Genomic DNA, 21,450 nt, shown 5'->3' on the forward strand with positions numbered 1-21,450 from the left:
AGATGAGCTCATCAGTGTGTTGTTTTGCCTTTGACTATCCGGTCACAAGGTGTGTGGTTGGGAGAAATCCTGTAAGTGAAACTGCAGCAAAGATGGATCACGTTTTCTTCTTGAGTAGACAGGGCTGTGTTGTGGAGCAGAGCTGTATAACTCTTACAAGTGGATGGTCAAAAATGCAAATATGGTAGGAAAAACAGCTCTTGTAAGTGTAATAATCTGTTCACTTGGGGTTTAGCTTTAAAATGCATCTTAAGCCAAAACTTAGTTTTCGATAGAATAATGTTTTTAAGCCCCTTTTGGGTTTTTATTGCTTTCTGTATCCCTAATGTAAAGATTTACTTTTTGTTTTTCCCCTGGTGACCTATGTTGCTGATACATAAAGTGAAAAGAAATCTTCCAATGGAAGCACTGGTTCTGGTTACAACTGTCTTATTGCTAGTTTACATTTGCGTTGGCTCTGAAAAGCAATCCACGATCCTTTGTTTTAACCCTAAAAGCCTGCACCACCATGTGGAACCATTGCGGCATGACCACATTTACTTGTCTGGGTCACATTTGGTTGCTGCTACTACCCACTGAACACAGTAGAGGCTTTTTTTTTTTTCTTCTTGCTGCCACTTGTGTACACCCCCTTCTGTTCCCTTTGCAGCATAAAGCCTAAGTACTGATGCACACTAATTCATACGTTTCGAAAAGCATGGAACTGCATGACAAATGAAAACATGAGTTTCTATGAAGGCTGTTCACATACAGGTGAAACTCAAAAAATTAGAATAGCGTGCAAAAGTTAATTTATTTCAGTAATGCAACTTAAAAGGTGAAACTTATATATGAAAGAGACTCATTACATGCAAAGCAAGATAGTTCAAGCCGTGATTTGTCATAACTGTGATGATTATGGCTTACAATGTGAAATATATAAGTGCAGCCCTGAATTATAAAAACAACTAAAATATGACATTAAATCAAGCATAATCTATATGGTATGATACGTCATCCTTAGAATAAACAAAGTACAATATATGATATCACCATACGATGACCATAATAAAATAAAAGTCCAATGAGGAAACGTGAGGATCCGTTGGGATCACAATTCTTGTGCGTGGATATTTGATCCAGGAGGTGATGAATGATAAAACTCAATAAATAGAATGCGCACTCACCAGAAGTGCGTATGTAATACGCATATAAGAAGAATCCTGTGTCATCAGGAACTCATTTGATACTCCGTATCCTGGTCTGGTCACATTCCGTATCATCGTCTGGTCATAACCATATTAGGGTTCCTTGGTATGCAACACCATCTGGGGTCACCTTTAGGGCAGGCACTGCGGAGGGTGGCACTCGCGAAGAAAGCCCAATAAGGGACACCACATAGCATAATACTGATAGGATCACTTTATTCCAAGGTATAATGTTGTGATAAAACAGAAACAAAATATTACCATATATTCAGGGTGTCCAGATGCTGTAGGCCCCTTCGGGGATGTCTGCATCTAAACCCAGCACAGCAGGCACAAGTATCACTTGGTTGCAGTTGGGCTTTTTACTCCTCCATGTTTAGACCAGAAATGAAGATCAGGGAATGCCTAGCCTTAAATAAATGGTGGCTGTATCTGCTGCTGTCACTCACATTCTGAAAGATACTTTTATGTTGCAGCATTTTGATTGTTGTGGTTTACATAATCTGGTAAGATTACACTGAGAAATAGGCACAGATTCATGTTGTGTGATGCTTATAATAATGAGAATGATCTTTTGCTTCCTTTTTCTATTACATACCTCTTTATTGCTCCATAAGAAATAATTTTTTTATTAATTTGTTGGTTGATAGTTTTCAGTAAAGATGGTATTACATCTATATATGGCCAATACGATGAATCCCCCATCTGTGTTTTAGTTTTATCTGTCAGGTTTCTGTTGCTGTCTGGGTTTCCACTTGGGAGATTTCCTTTAACGTTTTATCCAAATGATCACTGCCTACGGTACAGGAAGTGAAGCAAAATCTCTTTAGCAGTAAAACCTGACTGGTTCTACCGCCTTCCTAACTCGACTGAAAATTAAAATATTTTGAGTTTTTTTGTTGTATTTTGTAGGATGTGTTGTCAGTTGCTGATATTGTGGTTTGGGGAGCAATTTACCCCCTCGTAATAGATGGAACAAGCCTGCCAGGTAGGTTGTTTTGATTTGTTTTTCTTCTTTTTTTTTTTTGTGTAACTTAGGATATAATATAAACTCTTAAAGGAAATTCTATTAAAGTATGTATTAATGCAAATAAGTACTTTCTGTTGGTTTCAACCTCCTTCAAACCTCCTAATTCCTATTTATTTTTGTATATATATATTTGCAGCTGTTTCCTGTTAACCTTTTAAAGGGAGGCCATGTTCATTCTTCATGGTCTCACTGTGTGTAGGCATGCAGCCACCCTCTCTTGCTTGTTTCTGGGGATGGATTTGGGAATATGGATAATGGAATTTGTAGTGTACCTGGAACACATGACTGAAACTAACATGCATTGCTTGTTACAAGGAGGAGGAAAACACAATAGGGAACAACTTAATGAAAAATAGGTTACAGGGCCATTAAGCAGTAGATGAATGTAGTGTTTTTTTTTTTTTTTTTTTTTTTTGAGAGAATAAGGAGAACTCTCCAATACAAGATTGATGCAATTTTTAGGAGCATTTCCATGGCACAGACCTCTATCCTACTTAGCATACCTTATACTAAACCTCCCTCAACACTTTCCTCTTTTGACCTTGCTACTACTGAAGAGGTCACTAAGGTTTTCTCAGAAGCCCAGCTCACTACCTGCCCCCTAGATCCTGTCCCCTCACAACTACTACGGTCACCCTCCTCTTCTGTCCTATGCTCCCTCACATCTTCAATCTCTCCCTCTCTATAGACACCTTCCCTTCCCCTCTAAAGCATGCACACATCACTCCCATACTTAAAAAGCCCTCCCTGGACCCCACCAACCTGAACAACTTAAGACCCATCTCCCTTCTCCTGTTTACCTCTAAACTCTTAGTCTAGGTTCACACCTATGCAGTTTGTGTTTGATCTGTTTCTGCAGTGCGTTTTGCGTTTTTCTGCACATGTGTTTTTACCACGTTTTAACTTGTTGCTGGGCAGATTAAAACACATAAAAAATGTAAAAAATGCACTACATGCTTTTCTGAAGCACCTCCATTGAAGTCTTTAGAACCAAAAGCACAATGTTTTGCGTTTAAAAAAAAAAAAAAAAAAAAAGTCTCTGACCCTTTCCAAAAAATACAGCGGGTGAAAACGTGGAGATGTGAACCTGTCCCATAGGAAATCATGTAAAATGGACTGCTTTGCATTTCCGCAAAACGCAGCGCAAAATGCATAGGTGTGAACCTAGACTTAGAACGTTTAGTCTACAAACGCCTGAGCTCCTACCTCACTGACAACAACCTTCTTGACCCTTTACAGTCTGGCTTTCGCTCACTAAATTCCACTGAAACTGCCCTACTAAAACTCAATGATTTACGAACTGCTAAAACCAATGGCCACTACTCTGTACTCTTACTACTTGATCTCTCTGCGGCTTTTGTTACTGTTGACCATCCCCTCCTCCTCAAAAAAACTCCACTCTTGGCCTCAAAGACTCTGCTCTCTCCTGGTTCTCCTCCTACCTATCGCAGCGCTCCTTCAGCGTTACCTATAACTCTGTCTCCTCCTCTCCACTCCCTCTTTCTGTACGGGTCCCTAAAAGTTCTGTCCTTGGACCCCTTCTCTTCTCCATCTACACCTCCTCCCTTGGTCACTTGATAAACTCCCATGGCTTTAAGTACCATCTCTATGCTGATGACACACAAATCTATCTTTCTACCCTTCACCTCACCTCTTCAGTCTCCTCTCACATTACTAACCTACTAAGCGAAATATCAGCAATGGATGTCACTCCATTTCCTAAAACTAAATCTTTCTAAAATGGAGCTCATACTATTCCCTCCAGCCTGTACTCCCTCCCCTGACTTCTTCAAGATCAGTAATACAACCATCAGGCACCACAATGTCTTCTGCATTGACACCACCTCAGAATATTTGCCAACTAATAACATATACAGTACCTTATTTTTTTGCTTTGTTTTAGAAAACAAAACAAATGAATCTTGATTTAATTTTTGCATTTGTATATATTTAAGTGTAAGTATCCATGTTTTCTTTTATGTTTTTTAGATGAGCTTTCATCTTTGAAGGGTTGGTTTAAAAAAGTAACTGAATTAGACCAATGTCAAAAAGCTGCTGAATCGCTTCTGAAAGGCCAGGGACCATCTGTATTTAAAGCATTTCTCCAAAAGCTCCCTGCACCTGTCCTGGTATCTGAGAAATCCCTCTCCAATGAGCAGGAGGTAAGTGGCTTATTTTGGGTCTCTATTTGTTGCAGAAAGATTTTCATTCTTTAGTAGAAGCTTAAAGGGGAAACTATAATGGTTTTGGTTAGAATTATTACTTAACCGGTTGTTTTATATATTTAACTTTTGTATACAAATATTTGTTTTTTACAATTCTATAATACATGATTTTATGAAAAAAGTCTTCTGCTTCCATTTGGATGACTGTATGAGTAGGGCATGTTTACCCCAGCAGATGGTATTCTACCACAGCTGCTGGGGTGTGCTGTGAAAAGAACAGGGCGATGCATCACACAGTTTAGATTAAAAAAATAAATATATATATACATACATACATACATACATACATACATACATACATACATACATGTGAAGCTCGAAAAATTAGAATATCGTGCAAAAGTTCATTTATTTTAGTAATGCAACTTAAAAGGTGAAACTAATATATGAGATAGACTCATTACATGCAAAGCAAGATAGTTCAAGCATGATTTATCATATTTGTGATGATTATGGCTTACAGCTCATGAAAACCCCAAATCCACAATCTCAGAAAATTAGAATATTGTGAAAAGGTGCAATATTCTAGGCTCAAAGTGTCCCACTCTAATCAGCTAATTAAGCCATAACACCTACAAAGGGTTCCTGAGCCTTTAAATGGTCTCTCAGTCTGGTTCAGTAGGAATCACAATCATGTGAAAGACTGCTGGCCTGACAGTTGTGCAGAAAACCATCCTTGACACCCTCCATAAGGAGGGAAAGCCTCAAAAGGTAATTGCAAAAGAAGTTGGATGTTCCCAAAGTGCTGTATCAAAGCACATTAATAGAAAGTTATGTGGAAGGGAAAAGTGTGGAAGAAAAGGGTGCACAAGCAGCAGGGATGACCGCAGCCTGGAGAGGATTGTCAGGAAAAGGCCATTCAAAAGTGTTGGGGTCTTTCACAAGGAGTGGACTGAGGCTGGAGTCAGTGCATCAAGAGCCACCACACACAGACGGATCCTGGACATGGGCTTCAATTGTCGTATTCCTCTTGTCAAGCCGCTCCTGAACAACAAACAACGTCAGAAGCGTCTTACCTGGGCTAAAGAAAAACAAACCTGGTCTGTTGCTCAGTGGCCCAAAGTCCTCTTTTCTGATGAGAGCAACTTTTGCATCTCATTTGGAAACCAAGGACCCAGAGTATGGAGAAAGAATGGAGAGGCACACACTGCAAGATGCTTGAAGTCCAGTGTGAAGTTTCCACAGTCCGTGTTGATTTGGGGAGCCATGTCATCTGCTGGTGTTGGTCCACTGTGCTTCATTAAGTCCAGGGTCAACGCAGCCGTCTACCAGGAGATTTTGGAGCACTTCATGCTTCCTTCTGCAGACGAGCTTTATGGGGATGCTGACTTCATTTTCCAGCAGGATTTGGCACCTGCCCACACTGCCAAAAGCACCAAAACCTGGTTCAATGACCGTGGGATTACTGTGCTTGATTGGCCAGCAAACTCGCCTGACCTGAACCCCATAGAGTATCTGTGGGGCATTGCCAAGAGAAAGATGAGACCGAACAATGCAGAAGAGCTGAAGGCTGCTATTGAAGCATCCTGGTCTTCCATAACACCTCAGCAGTGCCACAGGCTGATAGCTTCCATGCCACGCCGCATTGAGGCAGTAATTGCTGCAAAAAGGGCCCAAACCAAGCACTGAGTACATATGCATGCTTATACTTTTCAGAGGTCTGATATTGTTCTATGTACAATCCTTGTTTTATTGATTGCATGTAATATTCTAATTTTCTAAGATTGTGGCTTTGGGGTTTTCATGAGCTGTAAGCCATAATCATCACAATTATGACAAATCACAGCTTGAACTATCTTGCTTTGCATGTAATGAGTCTATCTCATATATTAGTTTCACCTTTCAAGTTGCATTACTGAAGTAAATGAACTTTTGCACGATATTCTAATTTTTCGAGGTGTGAGAGTGTGTGTGTGTGTGTGTGTGTGTGTGTGTGTGTGTTTTTTTTATGTCATTTAATTGGAATGTCACAGTCTTACTTTTTTAGTCATGTTTGTGTGGTGTGGTGCTTCACAACCACAGAAAAATGCACGGTTCACTTTTTCCCAGCACACACCACAATGTGATGATTTAAATTGAGCAAATGGGACATAAGGTAAATTGCCTTGTCTATGCATTTGATATACTGTATATAACACTGCTTTTGTTGGTATGTGTAACAGACAAATAAGGTAAGATAAAGTGGTTGTAAACCCCAGACATGAAATATGAAAAAAATGTGCACTTGTCTCAATTCAGAGCTCTAAGTGTAATTTCTGTGTGCTGCTTTGTTCCTCTGCTATCAGCATGGATCGCTTCTGACAAGTTTTACTAACACCAAGAGAAAAATGGTGATGGGGAAGGGACCTTCAGCAGAGTGACAGCCTCAGCTCTGTTGCTGTGTGGAGGGGTATGTTTTTCTTTCTTCCAATCAGCTGTCAGAACTCTCCTCACTGAGCTCTGCAGTATGTAGTTTCAGCTCTCTGCCCCTCTTTTCTGAACTCTCAGATAAGCTTTATAAATTATGGACTTTGAACAGATGTAGAGAAGAGAAGACTGCATATAAACAGGTACAACTAATGTAGGAGAATGTGTTTCATCTCTGTATCACCTGAGGCCAGTCCCTTCATTGGGTATATGTAAGGGTTTACAACCACTTTAATTGTAAAAGCGTGCTTACACTTTAGGTTATAAAGTAAAGATAAGGGTGGCAGGGCACAAACTTGCTCTTTAGAAATATAAATCACCACTAAAGATTTAGTTTTGATGTGCACAGATTCCCCTAGATTATAGGCTGTACATAAAGAAGGTTGAGGTGCTTCGTTGGTGCTATTTCAGTTTCGGCTTATCTATTCTAAGGGTGAAGATACAGCAGCCCGGTTGCTGTCGGAAGAGGATATTGCTGCTGCCACTGAAGCTTGGAAGAAGGGTCTGCATGATGTTCCAAAGCCAAAACCACAGCAGCAACCAATGTGAGTATTTTAAGAATGTCTACTGCATATCAGCTTAGCTTGCAGGCACAATGGGATGTATGCATTCCTATGGGGCTGACCTAGAGTGGTGCCAGTGCATTGCCCCACTGATCTTACACTTCAGCCTTGAGCAATGTGAAATGTACTAGCTGACCCAACTTCCCAAGCAAGCCACAGGATATATAACTTTGCCGACTCTTATTTTCTTTGGTTTGTTTGCTTTTTTTGGGGGGGGGGGGGGGGGGGGGGGGTATTTGTTTTACTGTTGAGCTAAATGCTGAATAACACACTATTCAGTTTTTACGTTCAATTAGGATTTTTATGCCTTTAGTACCTATAATATTTGTGAAGCTTAATCAGTTGAATTAGTTCCTGGCTACTTCAACCGTGAGATCTTCTTAGCATAATTCCACACTTTTCATGTCCACCTGGGAGTTTTAAAGTGTTACTAAACGCAGGACCCTGCATTCACTATATCTGGTCTCCCAGAGTACACAGAACATGGAAGTGCAATTATTTTAGTAAATATAAACTGCTAAATACCTTTTCTCATCAACAGTTAGAGCAGTCTTGTGACTTCAGCAGAGCACATGTTAAGGCTCGTAGGAGGAGTTTTCTTTCTGCTCCCCTGAGCTCTCTGGACAGTGTTGATTGGCCCTTTGCTGATCACATGCACCCTCCCAAGAAACCAAAAAAAAAAAAAACCTCTCTAGCAATGCACACGAAAGTGTGAGTGATTTTGCATTACCGGGTAGGGGGCATGCGTGCACCCACCATTCATGGCTGTCAATCACCAGGTCCTGGCCGGTGATTACTTGCCGGTGCCCCGAGATTGCAGAGCATCTCTGATGGGGGGGGAGAACTGTTTGTATACAAAACAGTTCTCTCCCCTGTCAGACACACCCCTAGTAAAACAGCACACAGTTAACCCTTTGTTCACCCCTCATGTTAACCCCTTCCTGCCCAGTGTCATTAGTACAGTGTCAGGGCTTTTCTTTAGCACTGATCACTGTATTGATGTTCCTGGGGATGTCAGTGACACCAAGTCCATTCCCCTCAGTGTCAGAATGCCCGCCGCAGTCCTGCTATAATTCGCTGATCACTGCTATTACTAGTAAAAATAAAAAATGGGAAAAAAGTGTGTGTGTGTGTGTGTGTGTGTGTGTGTGTGTGTGTGTACACACCGCCATTTGTAAACGCTATAACTTTCACGTAAACCAATTAAATTACACGTATTGGCATTTTATTTTATTTTTTTTAGCAAAGACGTAGTAGAATACATTTTGGCCTAAATTTATGACAAAATTTGATGTTTTTTTAATTTTTTTACTGGACATGTTTAATAGCAAAAAATGCAAAAATAAATATATTTTTCTCAATTGTCGGTCGGATTTATTTATTTTATTTTTTTTTTAGCACAAAAAACGCACAGGTGATCAAATACCACCAAAAGAAAGCTCTATTCGTGGGGAATAAAGGATGTAAATTTAATTTGGGTGCAGCGTTGCATGACTGCTCAGTTGTCAGTTAAAGTGACACCGTGCCATAATGCAAAAAGATGGCCTAGTCAGGAAGGGGGGTAAATCCTCTGGAGGGCAAGTGGTTAATAGTTCCAATCCACCTTTATTTGTTACAATTCCTAATGTTCCACATCCTTAATTAAGTGAAAACTGAATGGCTGTGCCGCAATGCCATCATTTTCGCACATGCACACAGGAGTAATGTTACTGCAGCACATACTGAGAGCCGTGAATGTTTACTGAGCTGCGCGTGCGTGGCTCAGTGGACATGATGGACAACAAGTAGAAAGAAGCTTTTATGTCAGAAAAGATGAATAGGGACTCTTCCTGTCTGCCTGACAGCACGTTTTAAATAGGTGAATTTGTGATTGGTTCCCTTTTAAGGTAGGAAAGGTTTTTGTTTGTTTTTTTTAGTTTTCTATAGCAGAGCACTATTTGTATATAAACTGGTAACACCATGTGACCCCCAATTCAATTTTTAACAGCAACAATGTAGAGGAGGAGGATGCAAGTGTAAAATGTTAACTGCATTTTTTTCAACTACTTATACTGGAATCACTCACTGTGCTGTGCAAAACTATTCAATCCTGATGTGTTGGGGGTTTAGTAGTACTTTAATATGAAACAGTATTGTGCTTTGTCAGACTTCTGACAACCAATTCTTTTACTTCCAGACTGCCTATTGATGGTGAGAAAAACATGTTGATTACAAGTGCTTTACCCTACGTAAATAATGTGCCTCACTTGGGGAACATCATCGGGTCTGTGCTCAGTGCTGATGTTTTTGCCAGGTGAGCTATGCTTTCTAACATTGAAATATTTGTAACCAGTTACCCATTCTTGTTTTTATTCAGCAGTGGCAGTACATGAACTATACTATATGACTTCAGACCTTATTGTTTAATTTGCATTTATCAAGGTTTAGTCTTTACTTGGCCAGAGAGATCTGGCAGGCTTTATCAGCTCTTTCTTGCAGCTTGATTATCCTTGTTTGTGTTATGAATCGATTGTAGTAAGCAGGGTGGATTTGATTTAAATCAAACTGATTTAAATCACTAGTCAGTAAGGCTTGATTTAAATCCTAGTTTTCTACATAAAGACTAATTCTTGCTGATATAACTTTAATATGCAAGTAGATGAAGATTTTTAGAATAACAACTTTTCATATTAGTTTTTTTATCCCCAGTTTAATAGGTTAATCATTCATATTTGGACAACTTTTCTGTTGTACTTAGGAAGGAGAAAAATAATCATTACCTTAATAATAACAATTGAAATAGATTTATTCAACTGAAACAATAACATTACTGCATATGTTATTTGCTTAAACGTCCATGTTTGTTAACTAATTTGGCTAAACAAAATATATATATTTTAAGAAACTTAGACTGTCAGCCCCTTCCTCCTCACACTTAGTTTCACTTTCTTCTTGTGCAGATCTATTCCACTCCAAACAATCAGAAAAATATTGTTTCTATTCTATTCACTGAACTTCTTGAAACTTAGCACTGAAGGGGTTGATTCTGTATTCATAGGTTTGTAGAAGTTAGGATTAAGGTCTTTTTCTTAACTCTGTTCATATTATAACATTTTTGCTGTGAAGAAGAGGCATGTGATCTCCGCTGAGTCAAATTCAGTTTTGAGAACTGCAAAAGTAAACCAAGCATCTGCGATAATATCTTGTAGGCAGAGAAACTGCCCAATAATCTAGCAAAAACCGCTGGAAGAGCATGACATTGTGAATGGATTAATGGAATTTATTTACCAAAAAAATTAAACGTATACAGCCTTATTCTACATAATTAAAAAAATAATCTTTATTTCATGATGGAATAACCTTTGGATGGTAATATATTTTTCTCAAAAAGCATTTTATTTAAAAAAATCCGATTTTAAATCAAAAAAATCAGATTTAAATAAAAAAAATCAGTTTGTTTTTTTTTAATCATTGATCTTTATCCACACTGGTAGTAAGGCTTCTGAGATATGTCTCAGGGTTAAAGAAAAGCAGTGACTTTAAAAAAAAAAACAAAACCTATGCTGAACCAGCATCAGGCAGCCGTGTAAACAGAAGTGTCATTGCACTGAGAAGCCTGTCCACACTGCTGCCCATGTCCAAAACTGCTACTCGTAATACAATGAGAAACTCAATGGTTTAGCAGAGGGAGAAGATGTAAAATGGAGCTACAAATGTATGGCATGATACTTTAGAAATGGGGGCATATTGCTGAGTTACTGTATCACAAGAATTATAAAATGTTTGTTGCAGTTGAGATCTGTGGTGTGGTTACTGATTAATGTGGTCAGATAGCTCACCCAACATCCCATCAGTAGCTGACCATGCTGGAACAAGCAGACAGAATCTGCACACCCCTGCCCCTCCTCCTTTGAAAATGCCAGTTACATCATCTGCAGCCCATTCTTGTAATTGTGAAGCCCAGTGTCTCATCTGCCATCTTCATTTTTTACTGTAAAGAAAGCTGATGAGCACAGTCCTCTCTTGGACAAGTGCAGTTGCTGTTGGCGTGTTTTTCTCAGCTTCTGCTTTTGTGCATGACAGTGGAGTCCAGTGCAGTCATTCAAATGCAAGCTTGTTTAACAGTTACAACTGTACTCCCTCTTCAGATCCAAAATGGCAAACTGTGGCCACTGCTGCTGAGGGTTTTTGCTCACTAGCTTTCTTTACAGTTGAAATTATTACATTGGAGGGTTGCAGAATGAAAGTGGGAATGCCCATAAACTAGACTTCAACCTGGGGTGGAGCTACAACTAACAGAATAAAAAATAGGAAAAAAAAAATAATATATGGAGAGAGAGAGAGCGCCAGTGTCCATTTAGCTAAATATGTCAGTAGCATAGCCCAAGTAGTTATGAATATGAAGATGCCCAGCGTCCTCTGATGTATGGTTAGGAAAAGTCCTTTTTTTTTTTTTTTTTAAATTTTAAAATAATGTACTTTCAAAAAGGTGGTAACTGAATACATCTGCAAGCAGAGCAGAAAAATCCTAGAGCATACAGCCTCTGAAAGTTTTTAGTTTAATAATCGGAGAAGTAAAAAAAAAAATTATATTATGCACACATTGTGTGTATAATATATATAATTTTTTTTTTTTACCTAAAGCTTAATTTTAATATTTGTAAATCAATGCCAGGAAGCCATGATATGGAGTGCAAACTGTGGCAATATGTGATTTACCAGAGATGATTATGGATACCTACATTATCTAATAATTGGTGAAGAAATTAATGGCCAGGATAATTTGAGTTATGATCATGCAAGGGATTATTGTAGCTTTAGTTTTTACAGCTGAATTTACTGTTTGCATGGGTTTTGTAATACTCAATATCCCATGTTTTTCTTGGTTTTTGGAAAGTAATATTTGTACATGATCCAGTTTCTAGTATTTGATTTCACTGAAAGGAAAATAAAATCTTGCAATGGATCTTGCAGGTACTGTCGGCTAAGGGACTGGAACACTCTTCTTGTGTGTGGAACAGATGAATATGGCACTGCCACTGAAACCAAAGCAATGGAAGAAGGGCTGACTCCACAGCAGATCTGTGACAAGTACAATGCTGTCCACACAGCCATATACAAGTGGTTCAATATCTCCTTCGACTATTTTGGCAGAACAACAACTCCACACCAGACAAAGTAAGAATTCAGCCTGGTCTCTTTCCCTTTTTTTCCTACTTTTAAAATGTATGTAAATCCTAACGGTTTTTTTTTTTTGCTTCCTTCTGGTCTTTTAAATATACTATTTACACTTTGTCTGAGCTGTTCACTAAGTACAAAAAATACCTGTGTATTCTGTTAGAAATCAAATAAACTAATAACTTTTATTTGCTATGTTGGCATTATTCCCATTTATTTCTGTGTGGTATTCTACAGAATACCACACCCCTTCTGTGCTGCAAAGATGAGAAGAGGGAAGGGTGTTCTTTAATCCTACTATACTTCCTGTGATAGGGTGACAACGTTGTTCCCCAAAAAAATACAGTACGGTGTATATAAGCGTTATCGCCCTTTTGGCAGGAAGTGTTGCAGGTAAGATCACCAGGTAAACATACTGGAGAAAAATGAAAATTAATGCATCAAACACATCTAAGGTCCATAAGGCGAGCAATATATTAATTTTTTTGGGTTTGGATACTTTTTAAAGCTTTATAGTATATTTTATTAGTTTCTTTAGGAGCAAAGAAAATTTTGGTTGGCAGCATGTCAGGTAGCAGATTGATAAAAGCAACACTCTTCTGACACTGACACTTACTTAGCCATATCTCACTATGATTTTACCAGCTATGCAACTAGAATTTTCTTTTCCCCTTGGAAACTGTGATGGACAGGGCCAGCACTTGGCAGTGTGTTAGTGGAGGTGGAATCAGGAGACCAACTTAACGCAGTGTTTACATCTATTAGTTTCTTTAGTTTGACATACAGTACATTTTATAGGATGGGAAATATGCTGGGCAAAAAAAAGTCAGTGCTCTCCATTTACGTGACTGGCAGCAGATAGTATCCCGTTTTTGTACAGTAGGTTTTTGGAGGGAAATAGTTTTCATAATAAACCAATTTTAGAAAAAAAAAGAACATAACTTGGTATGATTTTGAATGAGTATTTTCAGAAAACTGAAATGATATCTTGCCTTTTATGTAACACTAATGTATTACACAGCAATTTACAGAGTACATGGATCCATTAACATTAGTTCCTGTCTGGCAAAGTAGCTCTCAAAATAGTGTCCCTAAGCTGACCATATGTTTTACGATTTGTATAATCTTCCTATAGTCTATCAAGAACTATTATGCACAAGGGCCTATCTGACTGAATAAAAATTAAATGGATTGTCTTCAAAGCAAAAGACTCTTTGCCAGCCTAAAATAGTATTATTATTTTTTATTTATTTATTTATTTTTTATGTGAAGAAAAAGATCATCAAACTATCTTTAGATCTCCATCCAAATTAGGGCTTCCACTTTCTCCATACTTTTACCTATAGATTGCACCCATCATACTCCACCCAAAATAAGTGTGGAGTTTTCCCTGTAATTTATAACTAATACCAATGATTACATTTTGTTGTCTTACAGTGAAGCTGTTATGAAATTATGGAGAAAGTGAATGCTGGTTTGTTTCAGGGCAAGTCAGTAAAGTTTGCACGTAAAGAGATCTGTGACGTTATATAGTTAATACAGGTGTTTTTCATAGCCGTAAAGTATGTGCACATTTTAAAATAGAATCGCTCAAGACATCTTCCATCGACTACTGGAAAGAGGCTTCTTGTTGGAAGACACTGTGGAGCAGCTACGGTGCGAGACCTGTCAAAGATTCTTGGCGGATCGTTTTGTAGAAGGAATATGCCCCTTCTGTAACTATGATGAGGCCAGAGGTGACCAGTGTGACAAGTGTGGAAAACTTATCAATGCTGTAGAGTTAAAGGTACTGCCACAAAGGCTTTGTTGTCTGTATCTGTATATCTTTTTATATTGGATGATAATTTGGGTTCATCTTTATCAATATGTTGGATATTTAAGTCCCAGAAGTGTTTAGGCTATATTCAGACAAACACTGAAGTTTAGTTGGAGATCTCAGTTATACTCTATAGCAGTGGTTCTCAACCTGTGGGTCGCGACCCCTTTGGGGGTCGAACGACCCTTTCACAGGGGTCCCCTAAGACCATCAGAAAACACATATTTCCGATGTGTAGAAAGCAGCTACTGTGTAGAAAGCAGCTGCTGTGTTGAAAGCAGCAGTATTGGAGGTAAAACGATACTCATGAATTATAATTACTGGGTAAATAATTTTATGGTTGGGGGTCACCACAACATGAGGAACTGTATTAAAGGGTCGCGGCATTAGGAAGGCTGAGAACCACTGCTCTATAGCCTATATATACCATATATTCCCTGAGCCTGGGGAATTCTGCTCCGAATAGAGCACAGGATGCAGCAGCTCTTCTACCTAAAAAAGGTATTGGGTCATGTAGGGGATTTTGGGGATGAAGAGTGGGTGGAACTTGTTAAAGAGAATTTCCATCTTTGTCTGTTTAGGACAAATATCTGAGAGTAGTCACGTTCAACTGGACATGTTCTCTAATACTGAAGATGTTTTCTTGAAGACATTTTCATAGCTTATCCAAGCCACTTCTCTAGCTTTTAGGATTGAAATGGTGACTTGGATGAGCTACGAATCATCCTCTGGAGCCCCTAGCTCCTCTAAATGCAGAGCACCTATCTGTTCTAACCAGGCTTCAACTTCAAAACCTAGGTTCAGCCCTTGCTTTTGGTGCAAATCTTAGCCCACAAGGGCCACCAAGCCTTTTTCAAAGCCCTCTTCACAATGAAGGTGCACCCTCACCTCTAAAAGTAGGGGTATGTCTGTTAGTTTGCCTCTCTCTGGGTCCCAGATGTCCCAGATCTGTGGGTTCAGTTGGTGGTCTCATAGGAGTTCAAAATTCCACCACCCTTATTGCTTTCCTCTTTTAAATCAACCTCAAACTGCCCAAGGGCAGTTAGATTTGTAGAATTTCCCTGAACCACCTATTGATTCTGCTATAATGTACTTGCACATTATCACAAAAACTCTGGGGCTAACAATGGAGTTTTGTTTCTGCTTTATTATCGAAGTCTCAAACTAGGCTCAGGGGCTGCGCAGAGTGACCATGAAGGAGAATTTTTTGTTTTCATGTAGTATGTCCATATGGAAAGCTATTTTGGTGAGTGGTTGATTAACAATTGTTTTTTTTTTTTGTTTTTGTCTTGTTTCTTTTACAGAGACCTCAGTGCAAAGTGTGTAAGCAGTCTCCTATAGTTAAATCTTCTCGGCATCTTTTCTTAGACCTGCCTAAGGTATGTCACCTCTGAGAGCATTGTCCTTTTTCTGAGGCCTGTTTTTTATATAGCAGCTTGAGCTCATCCTACAAATATTGTAATGTTTATCTAAAGAAAAGCTTTTTTTTTTTTTTCTTAAATTTTCAGACACCGTATAGAAAGTCAAGGTTGTCTGTACATTTTTTGACTGTATACTTTCCAGGGAGATTCACTTCTTTAGTTATCCTGGTGACTATTGTCACTAGGACTAAAAGTGAAGAGAAATCCAAAATGCTGAGTTCTCATTAGAAGAGGAATGTGAGGGAGGAGACTTCTAACTAAGACACTTGCTCAGTGACAGCTGTCTAAGGAGGGATTTTCCTCATTTTGGAGAGGTTCCTTTCACTTTCTGTTGTGTTTTATAGGGCAAGAAGTGAAGGAGCTACAAACCATTCCCTACTGTAATAAAAATAGGGGGAAAAATTGACCTTTTAGATATACTTCTTAACAAGCTTCAATCGTATGCCATGTACTTCTCCTAGGACATGTACTGTGTCATTAGAGCAGGGGTGACCAGATACTGCTCTGTTGCTGTGTATTCTCTTACAGCATGTGGTATTTTTGGGCTCTTATATTAAAATGCTTTACTGGAATGAGGCTCCATTCCCAAGCATACCAAAATTAAGGATCTTTATTTTCGAAAAAGTTTAGCTCTGACCTGAGGTAGCAGAGTCGTGTCTGTACCAAGATGGTCATCTTTACACAGAGATACAGTTCAGAACAAGGCATCAAGATGTTGGCAATGGGCAAAAGATCAGCTTTAGGGAGCCTGGTGACTTTTTTTTCTTCTTCTTTAACCACCTCCCGCCCGCCATATAGTAATATGACAGACGCAAGGTGGTTCTCTCGTTCTGGGAGGACATCCTATGACATGCTCCCATTCTCACTACGCATGCGCAGCTCAGGGAGCGCGCAGCGCGGCGATCGATGGTGCACTGTGTCCCTCGGACACAGCGGATCACGGAAAGAGCCAAAGATGTCGGCTTGGTCATGTGATCAGCTGTGTCCAATCACAGCTGATCACATGTAAACAGGGAAATGCCGGTTTTCGGCATTTCTCTCCTCTCGAGCTGTCACGCTGACAGCTCGAGAGGAGAGCCGGTAATCTGCTTTCCGCGGAGGGGACATGTACATTGATCATCAGGGCACTGATGATCAGTGTGCCCTGATGATCAGTGTAGCCCCAGCAGTGCCACCTGTCAGTGTCCATCAGTGCCTTGTGTCAGTGCCTCGTGCCAGTGCCCATCAATGCCACATATCAGTGCCTACCAGTGCCCATCAATGCCACATATCAGTGCCCATCTGAGCTGCCTTTCAGTGTCGCCCATCGGTGCCTGTCAGTGCCACCTAACAGTGCCATGTATCAGTGCTGCCTTTCATTGCCCATCAAAGTGCGAAAGCTGGAAATTGGCCTGGGCAGGAAGGGGGTATAAGTGCCCTGTAGGCTAGCGGTTAATTTGCATGCATTTTCTTTATCATCCATTGTGGGGCACAGGATTGTAGAGTAGTCCATGACAAGTGGTTATGCTGCTGTCTGCAGGACTTTTTGGACACTGAGAAAACAAAAAAACATTTAACATGCCCTTAGCCCTACCTACAGCTGTCATGTTTTTTTGCTAGTGTCCAAAGCGACTGGATGCTTTTTTTTTTTTTTTTTTTTTTTTTTTTCCCCTCCCCTCCAGCTGTGCTGTGGGAAAACCCAATTTTTTTTTGTTTTGTTTATTTGGGCTTTTTTCCCTACTATTTGTTCTCTACAATCAAGCTAGTAGAGCACAGAAATCGTTTTTTCCAAAAACAAGAAGTTAAACAAGCTTTTTGAGCAGTTCTGTTCTCTACTTGGCTTGATTATTCCTTGAGGCCATACCAGGACTCTGCTGGACCATAGATCGTAGGTCTAGCCTGGAATTGCACCTAGGGCACTTGGGCATTGCGAGTGGTGCTTTCCAGACCTTTGTGTACTGTGCTACCTGCAGAGCACTCTCCGGGCCTGTGACCCAGTCTGATGACTCGCTTTGTAAATAAAACTATAGGGTAAACCTGGTAACTTATCTTCGGGCACTGAGCTCTGCATTGTGGTACTTTCCTAACCTTGAATACTGTGTCAGTCAACCAGAGAACAGAGTCTTCAAGTTCACAGCAGAGGCATAAGGTCTGATGTGATCTAGCCTTCGAATAAACACAATATTCCCAATGCACACGGTCCTGCAGATGGCAATGCGTTCTTGCTTGGGTGCTTTAGTGACTGCAGGCTGAGATCCGTAGACAATCCAAGTGTAGAAATGTCACCAGCACACCAAGGGTTCTTCAAAATGGGCCCAAAGCTTTATTTTATGGTCACATGGTAGACACAAAGCAATATTTCGGGGCCACACAGGGCCCCTTGGTCAGTCAAGTGATGTTTGCCGCCTGATGAAGGGGCCCTGCATGGCTCTGAAATGTTGACTTGTGTTTACCATGTGACCATTAAAAAAGCTATGGACCCAGTCTGTGAACACTTTCACTTTCCCAAAGTGTCTTCTAGGATGGCTACATGAGATACTGGCTCCTCCCCTACAGGAAACACAATACTGTGCACAGCCATCCAAAGCAGTGTGCCGAGCTGACAGAGAGGAGAACTGTTGGTATACAAAACAGTCCTCCTCCCCATCAGAGATGCTTGTTAATCACCAGGTGCCGCCGGTTAATCACCACCCGGGACCCGGTGATTGACAGCCGCGGCCACGAATGCAAAATCACGTATAATATATATATACATGATTTTGCGCACCCCTGTAGCAGTATATCTGCTAAAGGGCGGCGGACAAACAGTTAATGAAAGCAAGAAAGGGGTTTTACAGGCAAGTCAAAATATTTATGTGCATAGGTTTCATGCTACAGGTTAACTTTAATTGTGTTTTATATAATTCATAAATGGGGTTTCTGTGTGTATCTCCTTTTTGTTTCCCTTTACAGTTAGAAGAGCGGCTGGAAAAGTGGTTAGATCAGTCTCTTGCAACTGGAGATTGGACTACCAATGCCCGTTACATAACGCGATCCTGGCTCCGTGATGGTTTGAAGCCTCGCTGTATTACTAGGGATCTGAAGTGGGGGACACCTGTGCCACTGGATGGCTTTAGGGACAAGGTGAATACAATATACCTTACGAACTGCGTACTGAATTGGAGTGCTTCCTGTCTTCTGGAGCTATTAAACTATTTTTTTTTTTTAACAGGTTTTCTATGTCTGGTTCGATGCACCAATAGGATATATTTCCATTACAGCCAATTATACAGATCAGTGGGAGAAGTGGTGGAAAAATCCTCAGCAGGTAGCCACATTTTAGATTCTAAATGTAATGTATTGTTGTGCTCTGCCAAGCATTCATGTAAAAATTAGTGTGTGTTTGTGTGTATATATGTATACTGTATGTGTACATAATATAATTTTTTTTACTTCTTTGCTAATTAAACTAGACTTTCAGAGGCTGTATGCACTAGAATTTTTCTACCTTGCTTGTAGATGTATTCAATTGCCACCTTTTTGAAGTTAATATAAAAAGGGACATTTTCTAATCGTACATCAGAGGACGCTGGGCATCTTCATATTCATACTCATTATTCCACATTAAAATGTGAAGAAAAATGTTTCATGTGTTTTTACTTTACAGAAAGTGAAGAAAAAGGAATATTGGGCTAAACTCAAACATTCACTGTGCAAACTGACAAATGCTTGAAGATTTAGCTTTCCTGTGAATCACTGAACTAAGATTTAGTTATATAACCACTGTCTCTGAGAACTGCTTCACATCTGGTACCTGTGAACAGGTGTTCCAGCCTAAAACGATTGCTTTACATTCCACAATTCCTGTGCATTTTCTTGGTTTTACCTCAGAAACAGAATTTTTTTTTTATTTTTTATGTTACTCCACAAGTTTTCTATTGGATTAAGGTCCGGGGATTGGGAAAGATGCTGCTTGCTTACTGGTGTGTTTGGGGTCGTTGTCTTGTTGGAACACCCATTTCAAGGACATTTCCTCTTCAGCATAAGGCAACATGACCTCTTCAAATATTTTGATGTATTTAAACTGATCCATGATCCCTGGTATGCGATAAATAGGCCCAACACCGTAGTATGAGAAACATCCCCATATCATGATGCTTGCGCAACCATGCTTCACTGTCTTCACAGTGTACTGTGGCTTGAATTCAGTGTTTGGGGGTCTTCTGACAAAACTGTCTCCGGCCACTAGACCCAAAAAAAACCAAGCTTGCTTTCATCAGTCCACAAAATGTTGCGCCATTTCTCTTTAGGCCAGTCAGTGTGTTCTTTGGCAAATTTGTATCCTCTTCAGCATATGTTGTTTTTTTTTCAACAATGGGACTTTGCTGGGGCTTCATAACAATAGCTTGGCTTCACATAGGTGTCTTCTAATTGTTACAGTGCTCACAGGTAACTTTAGAGCTTCTTTGAAGGCCCGGGAACTGAGTCTTTGCCATGCTGGCTATTCTTCGATCCATTCGAATGATAGTTTTCCGTATTTTTCTTCCACATGTTTCTGGTTTTGGTTGCTATTTTAAAGCATTTGAGATTATTTTAGCTGAGCAGCCTATCAGTTTCTGCACCTCCTTATATGATTTTCCTTCTCCGATCAACATTTTAATCAAGGTACGCTGTTCTTCTGAACAATGTTTGGAATTACCCGTTTTACTCAGATTTTCAGAGAGAAGTGCACTATCCCTAGCATGTACAACATTTGCTGAATTCGTCCTTAAATAAGGGCCATCTGTTTGACACCTGTTTTTTCAGACTGAATGATTTCACTAATTGAACTCCACACTGCTATTATTTTGAACACGCTACTTTCCATGAATGATTCAATTACACAGAATCGGCATCATGCATGTCATGACTGTTGGGTCTGTTGGTTTTCTTTTTTTTTTTTCCGAAAATAATATTATTAGGTTAAGGCAGATCAATGTGAGGGAGGGGGAGAATGGGTAAGGAGTAGAGGGGATGCTAGAATGGGTAGCTACCGATAAAATAAATCACATCTTTTTATACAAGCCAGAGATGGCTATGTAGCTTAGGATTTAATATGTGCAAGATCATTTAATGGGGCAATGTGCGGGTCAAGAACCTGAAAGCTAGGTTATGGTGTTGAGTCTCCATCCATCTAAATATGCATTAAATGCGTCACTGGTAGATAGGGTGTCTTTTGAGATAACATTGTGTCCAATTATTTAGTCGCGGTGTAGGCTGTTCATGCAATAATAGGTGATATGTAGTGGTGGTTTTGAAATGACTCCAACAAGCCCATGTCTCCCTGAATTGGTTTTCTATTACTCTACTATACCTACTAGTAATTTATTTACCATACAGCAATATAATTTATACCTAAAACAGTGATTGATCTGGTTAATGATGTTGGACTGCTATTATTTTGAACACAACTTTATATGCAGGTACTCTGTCCCAGCTCACAAAGCCCTAGTTTTTTATATAAGTGTCCCCTATTCAGTTTTTAAGTTTTGGGCACATGCTGTTTGCCCTCATTTCATATTCAGTGCTTTGGGACAATCCAAGTGGTCATGAATATGAAGGCAACCTGTGTCCTGTGCTATAAGATTAAGAAATTAGGAGTTTGTTTACCTGTAGAATCCTTTTCTTGGAGTACTTCACAGGACAGA

The 21,450-nt window shown here is 39.7% G+C and overlaps 1 protein-coding gene across 2 annotated transcripts in view; it reads left to right on the forward strand.

The window, feature by feature from the left end:
* The window catches only part of MARS1 (methionyl-tRNA synthetase 1), a 58,929-nt gene that overhangs the window by 8,991 nt on the left and 28,488 nt on the right, over positions 1-21,450 (forward strand). For both annotated transcript variants that reach the window (XM_089681303.1, XM_089681309.1), the window contains exons 5-13: positions 2,100-2,175; positions 4,207-4,379; positions 7,281-7,393; positions 9,588-9,704; positions 12,365-12,568; positions 14,153-14,354; positions 15,689-15,763; positions 18,737-18,907; positions 18,996-19,091. In XM_089681303.1, coding sequence (XP_089537429.1) covers positions 2,100-2,175; positions 4,207-4,379; positions 7,281-7,393; positions 9,588-9,704; positions 12,365-12,568; positions 14,153-14,354; positions 15,689-15,763; positions 18,737-18,907; positions 18,996-19,091 — 1,227 coding nt within the window. The remainder of the gene's footprint in view (positions 1-2,099; positions 2,176-4,206; positions 4,380-7,280; positions 7,394-9,587; positions 9,705-12,364; positions 12,569-14,152; positions 14,355-15,688; positions 15,764-18,736; positions 18,908-18,995; positions 19,092-21,450) is intronic.

Source organism: Staurois parvus, unplaced genomic scaffold (assembly GCF_062004578.1).
Source record: "Staurois parvus isolate SC_StPar_1 unplaced genomic scaffold, SC_StPar_1.0 ptg000017l, whole genome shotgun sequence".
NCBI lineage: Eukaryota > Metazoa > Chordata > Amphibia > Anura > Ranidae > Staurois > Staurois parvus.